Source organism: Falco biarmicus, chromosome 4 (genome assembly GCF_023638135.1).
Source record: "Falco biarmicus isolate bFalBia1 chromosome 4, bFalBia1.pri, whole genome shotgun sequence".
NCBI lineage: Eukaryota > Metazoa > Chordata > Aves > Falconiformes > Falconidae > Falco > Falco biarmicus.
In genome coordinates this window covers 83,630,231-83,645,059 of record NC_079291.1, presented here as the reverse complement: position 1 = coordinate 83,645,059, position 14,829 = coordinate 83,630,231, and the positions used below count along the sequence as shown (strand labels likewise).

General features: G+C 44.3%; 1 protein-coding gene across 1 annotated transcript; it reads left to right on the top strand.

The window, feature by feature from the left end:
* Positions 1 to 217: 217 nt before the first annotated feature.
* Positions 218 to 11,693, top strand: LOC130148776 (cytochrome P450 3A9-like). Its single transcript, XM_056337733.1, has 13 exons — positions 218 to 365; positions 2,779 to 2,872; positions 3,285 to 3,337; positions 4,453 to 4,552; positions 5,150 to 5,263; positions 5,545 to 5,633; positions 6,669 to 6,817; positions 7,825 to 7,952; positions 8,595 to 8,679; positions 9,072 to 9,232; positions 9,657 to 9,883; positions 10,701 to 10,863; positions 11,067 to 11,693. The coding sequence occupies exons 1-13, from the start codon at positions 295 to 297 to the stop codon at positions 11,163 to 11,165; spliced, it is 1,533 nt and encodes a 510-aa protein (XP_056193708.1). The 5' UTR covers positions 218 to 294; the 3' UTR covers positions 11,166 to 11,693.
* The last annotated feature ends 3,136 nt before the right edge of the window (positions 11,694 to 14,829 follow it).

The window sequence follows — 14,829 nt, the reverse complement described above, 5'->3', positions numbered from 1 at the left end:
GTTAGTACTATTACAACAGTGAGACTAGTTCAAGTGCCTGGCAACAGATGCATGAAATAATTTGAACCTTCAACAGTGTAGCCAGGCATTGATCTATCACAGGAATCATGTTTTCCAGATTAGCATATTTTGTTACCTTTGCCTTCCACTGCTCCTCCCTCGTGCCAGGAGGAGGGCCTCGAAATCGTATGACTGGACACAAAAGATTTGCACATTGTGAAACACTCCTATTTGCCACAGCCCTGTGACAAACGCACCAAGACAGAACTCGAAGCCAGCCAGAGAAGAACCAGGATGAACCTCCTTCCCTCCTGCTCGGTGGAGACGTGGGCCCTTTTGCTTATTTTCATAGCCCTCCTGGTAGCGTGAGTAAAATATTCTTTATTGGTTCTTTGCTCATGCCATTTCCCTGTTCTTGCCGTTGTTTGTTTTCATGCAACTAGTCTGCTGAAGAGCAAACATGTAGGTGTGATTTCTAGATTTCCAGCCTCTAACAAGGATCTGGGAAGTAGCAGAAGAGTCTGAAGACCATATAGACACATGGTCTTACACTGGGGATTGGAGTACTCCCCTGCACTGTTAGGATCTTGCTGCTGAGCATCAAAGCGATAATTGAATAATAATAGTGGCAGGCATTTGTTGCCAGAAGGGTGCTGGCTCAGTGAGGATTGTGATCTGTTAGGTTATTTCCCACAGAAATACAGCCTAAGGGAGGCTGTGCCTCCCTGACTGAGCCTGCCCTGTGGAGCAGCTGACCCTATGCATGACTAGCAAAGGTGGAGAGCAGCAGAAAGGCAGAAGAAAAAGAGGACTCATAGGATAAGTTCTTAGAAAATGTTTTCATCTGTTTTGCTGATGCTGTTCAGTGCTGCAGCGTGGCAGGGCTGGCTGAAACCCCCCTTCTGCTGGGACACACAGCGTCTCTGCTGGCAGCCCCTGCCAACAAGGCTGGACTGACAAACCATAAACCTTAACGATTAATGCGGTGCACATGAGCACAACCCATTTGTCTGCCCTGGCAATGCTCCGACCACAGCAGTTCAGTAAGCTCTGAAACTTTTAGCCCTGTTTTTCAAACCCTTCCTTGGGATTTGGATCACTCAAAAGCCTGTTTGGGACAGACTCCTAAAAACAAACAAACAAACAAACAAAAACCCCAAACCAAACCAAACCCCCCACCCTCATTATTGACCCATACCCTCATCGTTCAATAACTCTGTGGCCATCTGAGATTGCTGGTTACCAGACTCCCACCTTCTGCAGCTACTTGCAATTTTGCTGTTGCGACAGGGACAGAGCTCAGATCTTTGTGTTCTGGTATCTGTGCTTAAAATAGAATTTTCACTGCCCATTAGCACAGGGAAGTTGTTCAGATGCTTCTTGTCCATCTGGGGCAATGCTGTCCTACTTCACACATGAAGGAGTATCAGGCATTTCTGGTTCACATCCATGGTAAGAAGCAGTACTGATTATTTCTCTCTTTACTCTGAATGGCCCTTCTAAGCCAGCAGAAAACCATGTCACATTTGAGTCATAAGAGCATTAGACTACATTTTCCTGGCCATGTTTCAAATGGATTAAACCTAGCCTATGTTCTTATAGCCTTTCTGGGCTTTGTAACCAGCCCAGCCTGGCATTTCCTGACCCTCCCATAGCTCTGGCTGCCCATAAACATTTGAAATGAGAATCCACCAACATTTTATACCTAGTACTGAGTTAACCTTTGACAGAAAAGGTTAGACATTGACAAATTGAGCTCTGTGAAACATTTCTGCACCTGCTAACACCCCGTTCCCTGTTTTTTGCCTGCTCCGTTTGGAACATAAGAAGAGGTCTGCTTTTGTGCTCTGGCAGGACCTGTGCTGGGAGGACTTATCTCATCTGCGGTCCCCCAGATTTAGAAAATATTATTAATTGTGAGGAAAATCCCCCTAAGTCTCGGCCTAGACTTTTCAGGAAAGCATCCTCAAGATGCTGGTTGAGTGGCTGCTGCTGTGTGGCCCCAAGCGGGTCTCTGATAACATCCCTTTGCCAAACCTTTGCAGTTTTACATCGCTTCTGCAATGAACCACTCACTTGGGAAGCTGTAGCTACTAGCTAAAAACAAATATTTTGAGGAGCTCTTTCAACACAGCCAAAGACAAGCTTCAAAGGGCTGCAGCCCAGGCCCTTGTTGAGAAACAGAAGGCCCCGAGGTAGAAGTAATAACTTTACAGCTGCCAGAAAGGGTGCTTCAGAGGAAAGAAATCTGCAAAGCTGTCAATAAAATCTAAAGAGAAAACCATCATGACAAGAATTCCTGATGCACCATGGAACTAATGCCAGGCTAAGGGGAGGGAAAACAATAAATGAAATTAAAGTGCAGCTTGACAAAAACCTTGTTTGGGACAACACTTCTGGCATTGCTTTGATTTCTCTTCAATAACAACACATAAGCTTGGCGTTCCTTCTTCCAGCTCCCTTTTCTACCTCTCCTTTGGTTGGCAATGAGCTCCGCTCTTGACTTTTGCTGAAGGCACTAAGGTCCCGTTCCCACCAGAGCACCTATGCCTTTAGGAGATGGCTGCTTTCACATCAGAGTGATCTCTCTGAAGCTTTGCATGGCAGCAGTAAGCCTTGCCATGTTTATTAAGTAGCTTATAAAGGGAATTTTCTTTCGGGCCCCCTTTTTTACTCCTCTACCTTGTCTCCAAAGGGACGTTGCTGCAGCCTCCAGGTTTAGGAGAGTTTGCAGCCCTGATGCCATGCTGGTGGAGCACTCGCTTTTCTGTCCCACAGATATGGAACCTGGCCGTTTGGTGTCTTCAAGAAGTTGGGTATTCCTGGGCCAAGACCTCTGCCTTTCTTTGGGACGTGCCTGGAATATCGCAAAGTAAGTGACTGAAGCCTTCCTGGCTCCAGAAATATTTGCTTTTGCTCATACAGCCGTATGATAACATGGCCATGATAAGTTATCTCCAAATGCCAAGCTCCACTCTAATGCACGAGTTGTGCAGAGGCCAATGTGGGATAAGGGCTCAGTAACACACACCTCGCCTTTACAGCATCCCCAAACAAGCACTCGTGGGTGGTTGATTCACAGCTGCCCTTTGCCAGTGCCTAGCTCATTCACAAGCATGATGGCCATTTCTGCTGTCCTTCACGATGCTTTTGGAGAGGAGTAGAACTCAGAAGTCAGATTTGAACATCAGTTCAGGAACAGATATTCCTCCCAACCCACCATATCCAACATCATCCCCTCCGCTGTACCCTCTCTGAGATGATTTTTAAATTATTTTCCATAGGGTTTCTTGGAGTTTGACAATGAGTGTTTCCAGAAATATGGGAAAGTCTGGGGGTGAGTATGAACCACTGATCTCTTCTTAAGGTAAATCTAGAATCCATACAAAAGGGAGAAAAAATCCATTGGGAAAGCTTCTTTTCCTCTACCTGCTGCCCTGATGGTCCTAGCACAAGCATGGCAATGACGGGGTGCTCATGGTAGTTTACATCAAAGCCTGACGACTGCAGGGCTGTGCTGTTACACTATGTGGAAATTGCTTTGACCTACACTAGGAAAGCTGTTTTAGAGCTGATAATCAAAGGCCTTCACCTGCTCCTAACAAAATCAGCAGCTAAACTATCTACTTAAGGGAAAATCTGGAACTGGGAGGTTGGGTTCTTCTAGTTTGTCAACTGCAGAAGCATGTGAGTGACTCCCAAGGCAGAGCAAAGAAACAGATCCAAAGCCTGCCAACTTCCTCGTGCTGCTGATCCGTGCCTGCGGTGGTGGGAGCTAGTGCAGTTATCTTTGCTCTGCTCTGGACATCTCCCATGGCTTTTATCTCTACTTGTTGTAACCTGGCTTACAAACTTGCATACACTCTATACTGCATCCATTGGTCCCTATAGCAACTTTAAAAATGGAGTCTGGAAAAGATATCTTTGCATAAATGGGGAAGTGCACAAATCCGCTTAATCTACATCTGTTCCATGAAAGCATTCAGAACTGGCAGATTAAAAAGACAAAAACAAGGATTGAATTACATCTCCAAGGAAATTTCCATGCTGTTAGCCCAGGTCTCCAGGCACCCAATTCAAGAGCCTGAAAGGGGTCGAACAAGTTTCCTTCTAATACTGTAATGTGTTTAAGTGCCTGGAAAAACACGGAGAGTCAGGGGAGAAAGGGAAGACGCTTGCTTCATTTAGTATCCGGTCCTTTGAGGGACTGAGTCCTGCTCATTTCCCAATGAATTTAGAAGGTGTTTAGGCCCCTTTATCATTCACAAAACCAGATGGGAGAAGGCCTAGGAGTCCTTTTCCATCTCTACATTTCTGTACTTTGGCATCTGCAGAACATCAAGGCTGGTGTGGGAGAGGCATTTGTGTAACACATTTTGTTTCATGGGCAGCAGCCAAGTCTTGTACATCAACTATCTGGGGTTGTTTATCTGTCTTCTCTTCCCCCACCAGGATTTACGATGGCAGGCAACCTGTGATGGCTGTCGTGGACCCCCAGATCATTAAATCTGTGCTGGTTAAAGAGTGTTACTCCACCTTTACCAACCGCAGGGTAAGAGCGGAAGCATCGTGGTGTACCACAGAGCCCAGAAAACAAAGAACAGGAGAAGACAAGCACATAGCAGGGCTCCCACAGGGGACGAGTGACTGTGCTATAGGGACTACTGTAAATGGCCACTGCATGTCACTGTTCCCCTGCCTTACAGGCTGGGGACCGCATACCCAGGCTGGCAGAGCAAGCGGTTTGCCTGCACATCAGACAAATTCTGCTCTTACACCTATACATATATATATATATGAATGGATGAATTTGAATGTGTGAGCACACAGGAACCCATAAAGGTCCAGCTAGCACATGTACCACCAGCTGGGATGCAGGCTCTGGGTGGCACAGCTAGGGGTGGGCACCCATATGTATATGTTGGGCTTGCTGGGTTACTTGTTCTGGATATGGAAATGGCATCTCACAGCTGGTCTACTGCTGGAAAGGGGATTATTTATGTATGTGTGGCTCAGGAAAGGCTGTTTGCAGCTGCCAATAGTAATGCCCCTGAAACAGCCTGGGCAGGGACTTGCACGCTACATCCCCATCCTTGCAATGAAGCCCCTATCTTTCCTGGGATTAACACCTTGCCTTTTTCCCCTCTAGCGTATGGAACTAGTAGGGGTGCTGAGCAACGCCATCTCATTAGCCGAAGACGAACAGTGGAAAAGGATTCGCACTGTGCTCTCTCCAACCTTCACCAGTGGGAAGCTAAAGGAGGTAAAACACAGAGGAACAGGTACAAACTAAATCAGAAAGTCAGTAGACAGTGTTTTCAGGCTGAGGTTGTCACAGGGGTCCTATTTCTTTAGTCAGAGCCTGGCAACTAAGCTGGCCTGTTTAATTTATGCCTAAATTAAAACAAAAAAGGCCTAAAATAAAACCTTAGCAGAGAGACCTTATTTGTAAATATTCATGAAACTCCCTGGAGTCTTTGTAAGCCTGTCTTAAAGCAGTAAAATGTACTATACTTAAGTGACCATACCTGGTTTGTGTTACAGATGTTCCATATAATAAAGCACTATGGGGAAGTTTTGGTGAAAAATGTTCAAAAGAGAGTGGAAAAGGACCAGGCTCTAACTGTAAAGGAGTAAGTAGCTGCTAGGAGCAGCAGGCTGAGCAGCAAAGCTTGTTAGCAAGTGCTGTGGTTTATTTGTTACTGGCAATGCAGATCACTCACTGGGTAAAGCAGACCTCTGAAATGAGGAAGGGGGCGAGCTGAAAGCCTGGCTGAAATTTGAAAAGAAAAATTTTAGCTGGGATGTTAGTGAAACTTCCTAGAAGCAGAGACCCAGAGAATTCTTCTGAAGAAAATTAGATGGGGAAAAAATACTCCATCACAGCTTTATGAATCCACAGACCCAAGACAACCCCAAATCTGCCAGGAAAACTGAGGTTTTTTTCCCTGCATATGCTCAGGATCTCTGTGCACCACCACCTTATGCTGCAGAGATGAGGGCTTGCTGGCCTCTCTGCCCCACACAGCACCATGGGATGCTTGTCCATCACTTGCCCCATTGCTGAGGGGAGGGAGGCTGTAGTGTGGCCCTAGGTATATCATCATCATCTGTGTCCTCCATATGCGCTCTGGAACAAAAACTGCATTGCACCCCCAATTTCAAAGCACAACTGCAGAAGGTGCAGCTACACACCAGCAGTCACACACAAGCAAAGCTCTCACCTGCTAAAACCCCCACATAAGGGGAAAACTTGGACAGCTTGCAATAGTATAGGGCTGTGCTGGGTTAAACAAGACCATTTTCATGACATGTTCGAAGCAAGGTGTTACCACCCCTCCCCATGAAGCTAACATTAACGTGCTTGAGAGCCACATCCTCCCCTTGCACTAACCCGTTCATGTAGCTACATGCTGTTTTAAAAATCCTCAGAAAAGCGTTATATTTCAAAACCCACACAGGCTTGAAACCAAAGCTCTCTAAAAAAAAATAAATCTATCCCTTTCACTATAAGTGCTTTTCAGTTACTATATATCCGATTTCCTTTCCAAAACCAGGGCAGGTAGTCTTATGAGACTTTATATTTGAATGTCACATAGACATTAGGAAAAATATATTCGCTTGGTCCAAATACTTAACCACAGTTTAGCTTTTCCATCTTTCCTCAGTATCTTTGGAAGCTACAGCATGGATGTCATCACCGGCACTTCGTTTGGTGTGAACATCGACTCAATGAACAACCCCAAAGACCCCTTTGTCAGAGAGATGCAGAAGCTGGTCAAGTTTGATTTTTTTGACCCATTGTTCATCTTTATATGTAAGTGACTTTGTTGAAAACCTCAGTCAGGTGTCAGAGTACTGTTGAAGTGTGACTTCAGCATGCGTGTTAGAATGGGTAATATGTATAGAATGCACTAAACAGCTTCTCTAGCTAGGGTGGAAGTCCTAATGCCTCGTCTCATTGTTTCCTCACTGTTAGCTTCATGCTAAAACTCAAGGAAGGCAGTGGGTAAAAAGCTTCCTCCACCTTCAGTGTCCGCAATGCAAGGAACATGAACATCCCAGGCAATATCCAAATAAGAGTGCTGGAAAGTGATTTGGGGGTTGAAAAGCAAGTTCAGCTGTGAGGTTTGAGGAGGGTGGTGCTATCTGAAGTGAGTTTTCTGGAAGAGAGTGCTGAGTGGGGACTGTAATTAGATGCAATTTCCTAGCAGTGCAATAGCTTAGCAGTGATTGTGGTGGACCTTCTATCACTTGCAGCTTTAAATCAAGATTAGATACCTTGCTAAAATACAAAGAAAGTTGTGATCTACATAGAGCAGGCTCTAGTGCTGGAGATTTTATGAAGCTATACACCAGCTCAAGAGCTAGTTTCCATGATGAAGGAAATGCTCTGAAGGGGACTTGAAAATATGCGTATGAGCACAGCATGGTGGTGAATAGCTCAGCCTGAAAAAAAAGAATTCAGAATTTGCAATATTTCTCTTCTGAGCCACATTCCTGCTGTAGTGCTGTACAATGCACAGAAATAACCTGTCCTTCTAGAATAGTGCCTCGGTAAAATGTGGCCTGTGCTTCGGTCAGCTCCTAAAGCAATGTTTATACCCAGCTCAGTTGTGCCCACTTGGCAGAGGGTTACATCAAAACAAACTATCCCAAGGGAAAGAGAAAGAGGAAAAAAGGCAAAGTCAAGGCTTTTCCCAGGTAAAGAAATCAAGAAAGGAAATAATTTCTCAGTAGCATCATCACTTCTTCAGTAACTTCCATAGCTATCTTATGATGTGCAGTTTTAGTGTGCAATTTTATTCTCAATTTGTTTTTCAGTTGTATGCCCATTCGTTATTCCTCTTTTGGCAAAGATGAATGTAAACATCTTCCCCAAGGATGCTCTAAATTTCTTCATGAGATCCGTCGCCAAAATCAAGCAGGATCGTGAAAAAGAGACTCACAATGTAAGTGAGCGTGAATTTCCTAGCAATTGTGGCAGAAAATACACTTAAATGATATATAATTAGGGTGCTAATATCAAAGATGAAGCTGAAGTACAATGACTCGGCAAAACCCTGAATCTACTTAAGTGTAAACACTTGGGTTTAATACTGTCAGAAAAGCCTTGCCTGGCCAGTCCTGGCAGAGAAGCAAGTGGACTTTGTACACCCTTGATGTGGAGCTAAAGGTGTGGTAGATTTGGACTAAGCTTGGGTTTGACAGAGGTTTTGATATCAGAGACTCCCTGAAGATTAGGTAGAGCAGAGTAAACAGCACAAAAGCATCAATACCACCTTTTAAGGTTGCACCTTTCCCTCTCACTTCCCAAAAACTGAAGCCACTTCCTGGCAAAATTCTCCTTTTTAGAGTTTGGATCCCTTTTCCAAAATGCATTCAAGACACTTCTTCACTCCCCAACTCCAATGGCTTCACAAAAACAACCTGATAGGTTTTCCAAATAAAAGGCAAGTGTTATGTTATTCAATTAGGAATTCACGCGTGTTTCAGGGATGCTTTCAGTTTAAAAATTATGCTTAGGCTATGAGATCTGCTTATCTGAGCCCTCCAGGGGACATATCACCAAAGAACTCTCCCACTGTTCTCAGGGCAGAGTAGATTTTCTGCAGCTGATGATTGAATCCCAGGACTCAACCAGTCATGGAAGCAATGGAACTGCTCATTCACACAAAGGTAACAACAGCCAAATACTCACCAGAGGAACGGGGGCCGTGGGAGAAAAGGAGAATATGGGGAGCTGTTTCACAGAGAAAGGCTCAGTGGGTCACCACCACCTCCAGACAGGCAGAAGTCTGTCCCTTGTTGCCAGCATCAGACCAAAGGGGAATCCCCCAGGTGCTTTGCCAGTGAATACAACCACCATGCCATTAATGTATACCCAGGAAATCATCTGGCTCCTCCTTTGAATGGCATTTCCCAAACATAGATTACAAGGTAGCTATAAATGCGTCATCAGAAAACAACTGCAACAAACCTGCCCCAACCCCACCCATTGCTGCCTGTTCCTTGCCAAGACCATCAGCCAGCGCTGGTTTTGCTCACCTCCTCACATTTTCCCCCCACAGGCCTGACTGACATAGAGATCCTGTCACAAGCATTCATCTTTTTATTTGCTGGATACGAGGCCACCAGCAACACACTTTGCTTCCTAGCATATGAGCTGGCCCTGCATCCTGATGTGCAGCAAAAAGTGCTGGAGGAGATAGACACCGTGTTACCCAACAAGGTAAGGGGGTGTTGAGCGATGGTGAAGACCCTCTGACCTTCCTGTCCTCCTTGTTCAGTCGAGTCAAAGAGAAATCTTTAGCTCCTAAACACCTGCCACAGGATCTTCCAAGAGCTCCTGAGACAACTGAGCCCTGTAGCAATTTTTTTTTTTGGCAACCAAAACCTTCCAGGCCACCCCATTGCACAAACCCATCTGCCATATCCTCCACCCCTGCGCAAGTGGATGTGGATTTCCAGGCATTTCATCACTCAGGGATGGAAAATGAAACCAGTTATGCAATTTCTACCTTGCATTTTGTCTTCAGTGAGTCCAGGTCATAGTTGGGACAGTAAGGGTTGGGGACACTCTGGTCTCAGTCATTTTAGGACTACTCAATCCTCATGCCAACATACCTGGACACCTTTCTCTTGTCATCCAACAGGCTCCTCTCACATACGACGCAGTCATGAAATTGGACTATCTTGATATGACAGTGAATGAAACCCTTCGGCTCTTTCCCCTTGGAGGACGGCTTGAGAGAGTCTGCAAGAGAGACATAGAAATAAATGGAGTGATGATTCCCAAAGGAACTGTTGTTGTAATCCCACCCTATACCCTCCACCGCAACCCTGAGTACTGGCCAAACCCAGAGGAGTTCAGACCAGAAAGGTACAAAAAGCATAATGAAAGGGAAGAAATGTGCTTTTTCCCCATGTAGTAATTAAGTATTAATCTCTGATTAGCTTCCTAATTGTGTTCTTCCCATCTTTTTACAAACAATACCAGTGAGAGATTGCAGGCTCATGGGAATGTCATTTTAAGAAGAAAATGAGCTTTGTGCTTAAAGCGGGGTTTCAAACAACATAATCTTGGAAGAATAACATTGATACCTCACAACAGCTTGCATACAGTTTTTAGGCTTGCTGACAGAGTCGGTAGTTGGTGAGTTTTTGTAACTGCCAGCCATCCTTCTGTATAATCTTCATTGCTGAACTCGTTCCCTTCACATAGGCTTTGCTACCAGATCTGCCAGAATTGATCCTTGCAGTCCCCTTCCCTCCTTGTTTCTGAGGAAGCAATAAATTCTCCCTAGCTGGTTATTTTTATAATTGATATCTACCTCTTTCTCAGCAAGATGAAGCCACAAGCTGCCTCTAACCAAGATGACTTCTGGTTTCTCTCTCACCAAATACAACAGACAGGAAATATCAGTCAACTTGGGAGAACACGTTGCCTAGATTTTCACCTCGCTTCCAACTTCTACTAGTCTGGACAGACACAATTACAATCAGAAACTCATGTGGGAACCCACCCTGTCCTGAACAAGGACTCTGACACAGCACTTGGTTGCTGGGGGACACCGAGATACCTTAGCAAACAAGCAAGTCTCTGTAGGGCACCAGCAAGAGATCTCTGGATAAGTAATACAGACACAGAGCTCTGGGTTTTTGCTGCCTTCCTTTCTTTTCCCCATGTCATTATCCAGGTTCAGTAAGGAAAACAAAGACACCATAGACCCATATACGTACCTACCCTTTGGAGCTGGCCCCAGGAACTGCATCGGGATGCGGTTTGGTCTCCTGAGTCTGAAAGTTGCCATCACCATCCTACTGCAACACTTCACCTTCCAAACCTGCAAAGAAACTCAGGTGAGGAGCATGTAATGTTTTTAAACTCGCATGCGATGAACCAGATGATGGGTTTTTTGCCATGGGTGCTGACACCAGATGCTGTGCGCTCCCAGGCACCACGGATCCAGTTATGCCCTAACTGTGGCCAAGTTTCCTTCCTTTAATCTCTCCTTATTTCATTTGTCTATCTCCAAGCGTTGTTATTCCTCTTGTCGCTGCAGATCCCTCTCAAGCTGAGCTCACAGGGATTGCTAAGACCAGAGAAACCCATCATGCTGAAGCTAGTCCCGCGGACCAGCACCGCTCCTGCAGAGGCGTAAAACCCAGCTGCGCCTGCCACAGTTCTCCGCTGTCTAATGAGTGTTGTGCTAACAAAGGGATCACACATCGCATGAAATCTCTCCTATACATCCAGCCACAGAAGAGCAGCTCTAGTTAATTCTGGAAGCAATTACTACATATTTACTAATAAACATAGCTGTCAGAAACGTAACGTGGATCACTGGACAGCGACAATACACAGTCCCCCTAATTTTGATTGCAGAAAACGAGAAATAAATCCAAATGTGAAGCTGATCATCAACTTCTGAGGGGATTTCTCCATCTGGAGAGAAGAAATTACTGTTGCATCCAAGAGGAACAAGGTGTGATAGAAATTCAAATCGCCAGACCTCACTGGGCAGGGACGGGTGACATTCTTCTTGGTGTATTGATGCTTGAAATTTCATGTGTTATAATTGAGATGACTGGTGTGAGACTACATCCTAGTTACCAAACCTCTCCTGTGCCATGTGTTAATTAAACTAAAGTGTGTACAAATACTGTCATTAAAAATGTTTGAGAGCTGCTCTGTGTTGTGTATAGTGGCTGATCACTTCCTATTTAAAAACCATATTCAGCCTCAACCCTTGAAATTATCCATGTACATTGCTTTCCACTTAATTTAATGAATCTGATCCTTCATTTAATGCGATCAAACCCTCCCATTTGTACAGTATTTTACAAACACTGTAAGTCCCACTTAGTTTGATTAAGAGGTTGCTTTCAGTTCAACACTGGCCAACCCTCCTCCAGTGGCAGAGGATGGATTGCGGAGAGCAGCAGGGCCACTGCCCCTGGAGAAATTGTCTGGACACAGCTTGTAGCTGGGTCTTGCCTCCCAGAGCCATGGATAGAGTTTACACATTGCCCATGGTGGGATGTTAGCCTGCTGTGAGCTGCTTTGCTTTTAAACAGCTCCGAAGCAGTCCATGGCTTGGGCCCTATGGACTGGTCCTGCCAGCAGCATGATGCTTTGACCAAATAAACAGGGAATATCAAAAAGCAGATGGGAGGTTCTCCTGGGTCCTAACATCACATACCGGTTAACTCCAGTATACTGTGCTAATCCTGACACCTACAAACCAAGAAGGATGCTAGAAGAATGGGAAAGGTTTTTGGAAGAGCTGCAAACCAGATCAAGTCACTCCTTAGCTTTCTCCCAGCATCCTTCATTTCAAGGCAATATTTTCTGAATTATCCATAATCCCCTCTTGTGGCCACATGTTTTTCTCTGTAGTTTAGCAGACAAAACTGCAACATGACCCAAATGCCATGATCCAACATAATACAAATTTATTCAAGAATTCATGTCCATTCTTTAGCAACAGCAGTTAAGGGGTTTGGGAGTGGTCAGCTGGCAGTGCAGTGGATTCCCGATCACTGGAAATCCCCAAGTCAAAGCTGTCAATTTTTCAGGAAGATGCAGCCACATTCACCAGGCTCTAATTCAAGACTAAGCAGCTTGTGCTGTCCCAAAAGGCAGATAAAACAATTATAGTGCTCCCTTCTGATTCATCACCTGTGAAAAATTGTTTGGGTTTTGTTATGTACACTGCAAGGCATCGTTAGGAATGCTGCCAATGAGGTCCTTTCTCAGTTTAAACTCTTGCTCATCTTTTACCAGGGGTTAAAAACCATCAGTGGAAGAACTGGGCCTGTCTTACTGCTGCAGTAGCTCTGATGGGGAGAGTCCAATAACCCTGCATGGATGGACTAATTAAAAAAATGCATTTCTCCCATAGCAAAATAGTGCCAGGCAAAACTAATGCCAGGCTCAAGGAAAGGGAAAGAAAGGGGAAACCATCACGAATGCAGCAAGTCACTTACATGCCAAACAGCAACTCTGAAGTAAAGAAAATTCATTTTGGTGTCTCATGAACAGAATCAAGTGCCTTTGCATGGCGCTTAGAGCCAGAAAGGGTTAATTCAGCTGTACCAAGACAGGCAACCCTTGCCCAGCACGTGGCATGTCCAGGAATGAAGTCATTAGCGTAACTGTACAGATCATTCTTCCAAATGTGAAAAATGTGACTAATTCTCTGGCTTCAGCCAATTATGACCTGCCAGGACTATCATAACAGCCCATAAATAATGTGTAACAAAATCATGGTAATGAGTCTTCTAAAAGAAAATTAGATCCTCTGTGCCTTAACTCCATAAAATTACTGTGCTTATAAGGGCTGCCTCCGTCATTCCCAGCACTTTCCGTTGCTTTGCTGGCCACCCCTCAGAAATGGATGTGACTTGGCCAAGGGTCTGCTGGTCCTAGTAGCCATACATTCATTACAATTTTTTCCTCACTGGTTTGGCTGTTTCCTTTTTAAACCAGACATATTGGCAATTAATTCTAATGTTTGCACTGGTGACACTTATTTACTTTATCTCGACCTTTGCCGATTCCTTTAACTGTTTCAGTGCATCCCTGGCAGGCCTGGGACATTGTATTGTCCCAAGATAGCTGGGTCTTTGTCAGAGACAAGAGCTTCCAAACACAGTACAAGGTACAAGCTTATTTTCGGGACACTTCTATTTCAATTCCTCCCCTAAACCCTCCCAAACCGTAATTCAGAAGGAAAAAAAAAATAAAAAATGAAGAAAATCAATATTACACCAGCATCTTAAAAAAATATGCATTTCCTACAGATTTTACAGTTGTATCTCATCGGGTAAGTTATTGTTGAATCACTGTGCAAGCATAACAGCCTCACACCCTGGTAAAACACCAGCATCACTCAGGAAGGCTTTTATAAGTATGCAGCAATGTATTCCTCTTAATACAGAAAGGCTTGCTGGGAACTTTCCAGAGGAGTTATATTCCCTATGATATGAGAACTGCTATTGTATCAGTCCTGAAGAAAGACAAAGGTGGTTAATGAGTGGGGAGATTTGTTTTCTGTTTCTTAGTTAGCTATAGCAGAGTAACCATCAATGTTACGGTAACTTGCCTAAATGATGTAATACTTTCAGTTGATTGCGATGATCAAATGGATTTTATGAAAAACAGGTTTCCTGCTTACAGCGGAGGAATATTTCATGCGCTTCACCAAGTCAGTTATTAGGACTTTCAATACCAGGCTGAGCCCTGACAGATAGAAGAATGGCCTGACTATTACCAAACTAAGTGTCCCTAAAGTATTGAAATCTTTTGCAATTCTCCCTTGCCTTTAAAGTGAAAGATGAAACTTATTCAGACATATTTCACCTGAAAGGAAGAATAGGCAGCGTTCCTCCTTTTACCTTACCCCTCTGCTTTCTGGTATTATCTCTGTTGATACCCTGGCATCAGCAGCCTGCAAGTCGGAAGGTGCACAAATGAAAAAGCTGGCGTGCAGAATTTGTTTAGTTCTCAGTCCCTCCTTCCTCTCTCTGTCTCCCTATTAGAAGTAACAAGCCTGCATGGGGAATTACCAGAGTATGACAGATAGCTTGGAAACATGGAAAACCTGTAGCTGAATTTATGCACTGACATCACTTTTATCTGCTGTAATGGAGAGAATTAGGCATATTGAATCACTCACCATACAGATATGGAATTTTGAAAACCCTTACTGTTGCACAAATGTTGACAGGATATTTTATTTACTGCATCATTAAAGGTTAAAGAGACTCATTCTCCAGAGGATTCATTTTTTCAACCCTTAATATCAATTAAAGCTAATTTCA